The sequence below is a fragment of the Humulus lupulus genome, chromosome 7 (assembly GCF_963169125.1).
Source record: "Humulus lupulus chromosome 7, drHumLupu1.1, whole genome shotgun sequence".
Lineage (NCBI taxonomy): Eukaryota > Viridiplantae > Streptophyta > Magnoliopsida > Rosales > Cannabaceae > Humulus > Humulus lupulus.
In genome coordinates, this window is record NC_084799.1 from 5,655,561 (window position 1) to 5,656,487 (window position 927).

Genomic DNA, 927 nt, shown 5'->3' on the forward strand with positions numbered 1-927 from the left:
TTACATCAATATACAATTCATCTTTTCACCATTGATTTCAGTCTTAATAGCAAGGATTAGAACAGTATCCTTATTACTAATAAGATGATTTGGAACACTCTCTTTGATGAGTCCATTAGTTGCATTCTTCACCCAAGTATTTATTTCAGCTACTTCCTCTTCATTCTTCCATAAAATCAACATACAAAACCATGAGAATGAATGATTTCATTCAAAATAAGTGTACACGTGTGTGTGTGACATTAGTTTTTAAATCACAAGCAAATGATATATATATAAATATATCTGAATATACCATATACTGTAAGACAGTACCTTGTTGCCAAAATCTAATGCCACGGAGCCTGCTCTGTAAATGGTCTTCAAAACATGTTGAAATGAGGGCTTGAGCTTGTACTTCTTATCAACCCAAGCGCCATTAACAGAGGAGAAAAGTAAAGGAAAAGGTCCTTGGGTGTTGTCAGATGATACCATAGCCATTACTCGACGAGACTCAGAGATTAGATCAGCTATACTCTTCAGCCCCATTTTAAGCCTTAAGAAAAACATCATCTGCTCTAAAGCTTCTCCTTTCAGTCCAGAAGCCACCACACTCAGCAGAATTGTACACGACAATGGCGAAACTGTGAAGTTCTTACCTAAATCTTTAGTGTGCTCGTACACAAGGGCTCTCTTCAGTACCTGTATGCTTAGCTCCATGGCGAAAAGTCTTCGAGTTTGGAGGAAACAATATCTTTGGCGAGATGGGTTTTCTATAATGTGACTTCGTTTCTCGGTTTTATTGTATATATATATATATATATATATATGAGAAAACTTGCGTAACAAGTTACGAAGAAGGAAAAGTTGAATAGACAATTCTAGGGGTTAGAGAATCAATTGGACTGCCCAAGAAAATATTTGCTTTGGATTTGTTTGTGATGACTA

The 927-nt window shown here is 36.1% G+C and overlaps 1 protein-coding gene across 1 annotated transcript; it reads right to left on the reverse strand.

Moving 5' to 3' along the window:
* On the reverse strand, nt 1-699 carry LOC133791273 (serpin-ZX-like). The gene is made up of 2 exons (XM_062229203.1): nt 316-699; nt 1-165 (listed from the first exon to the last, which is right to left on the reverse strand). Exons 1-2 carry the CDS (start codon nt 697-699, stop codon nt 1-3), a joined length of 549 nt encoding a protein of 182 aa, XP_062085187.1.
* Nucleotides 700-927: the final 228 nt, after the last annotated feature.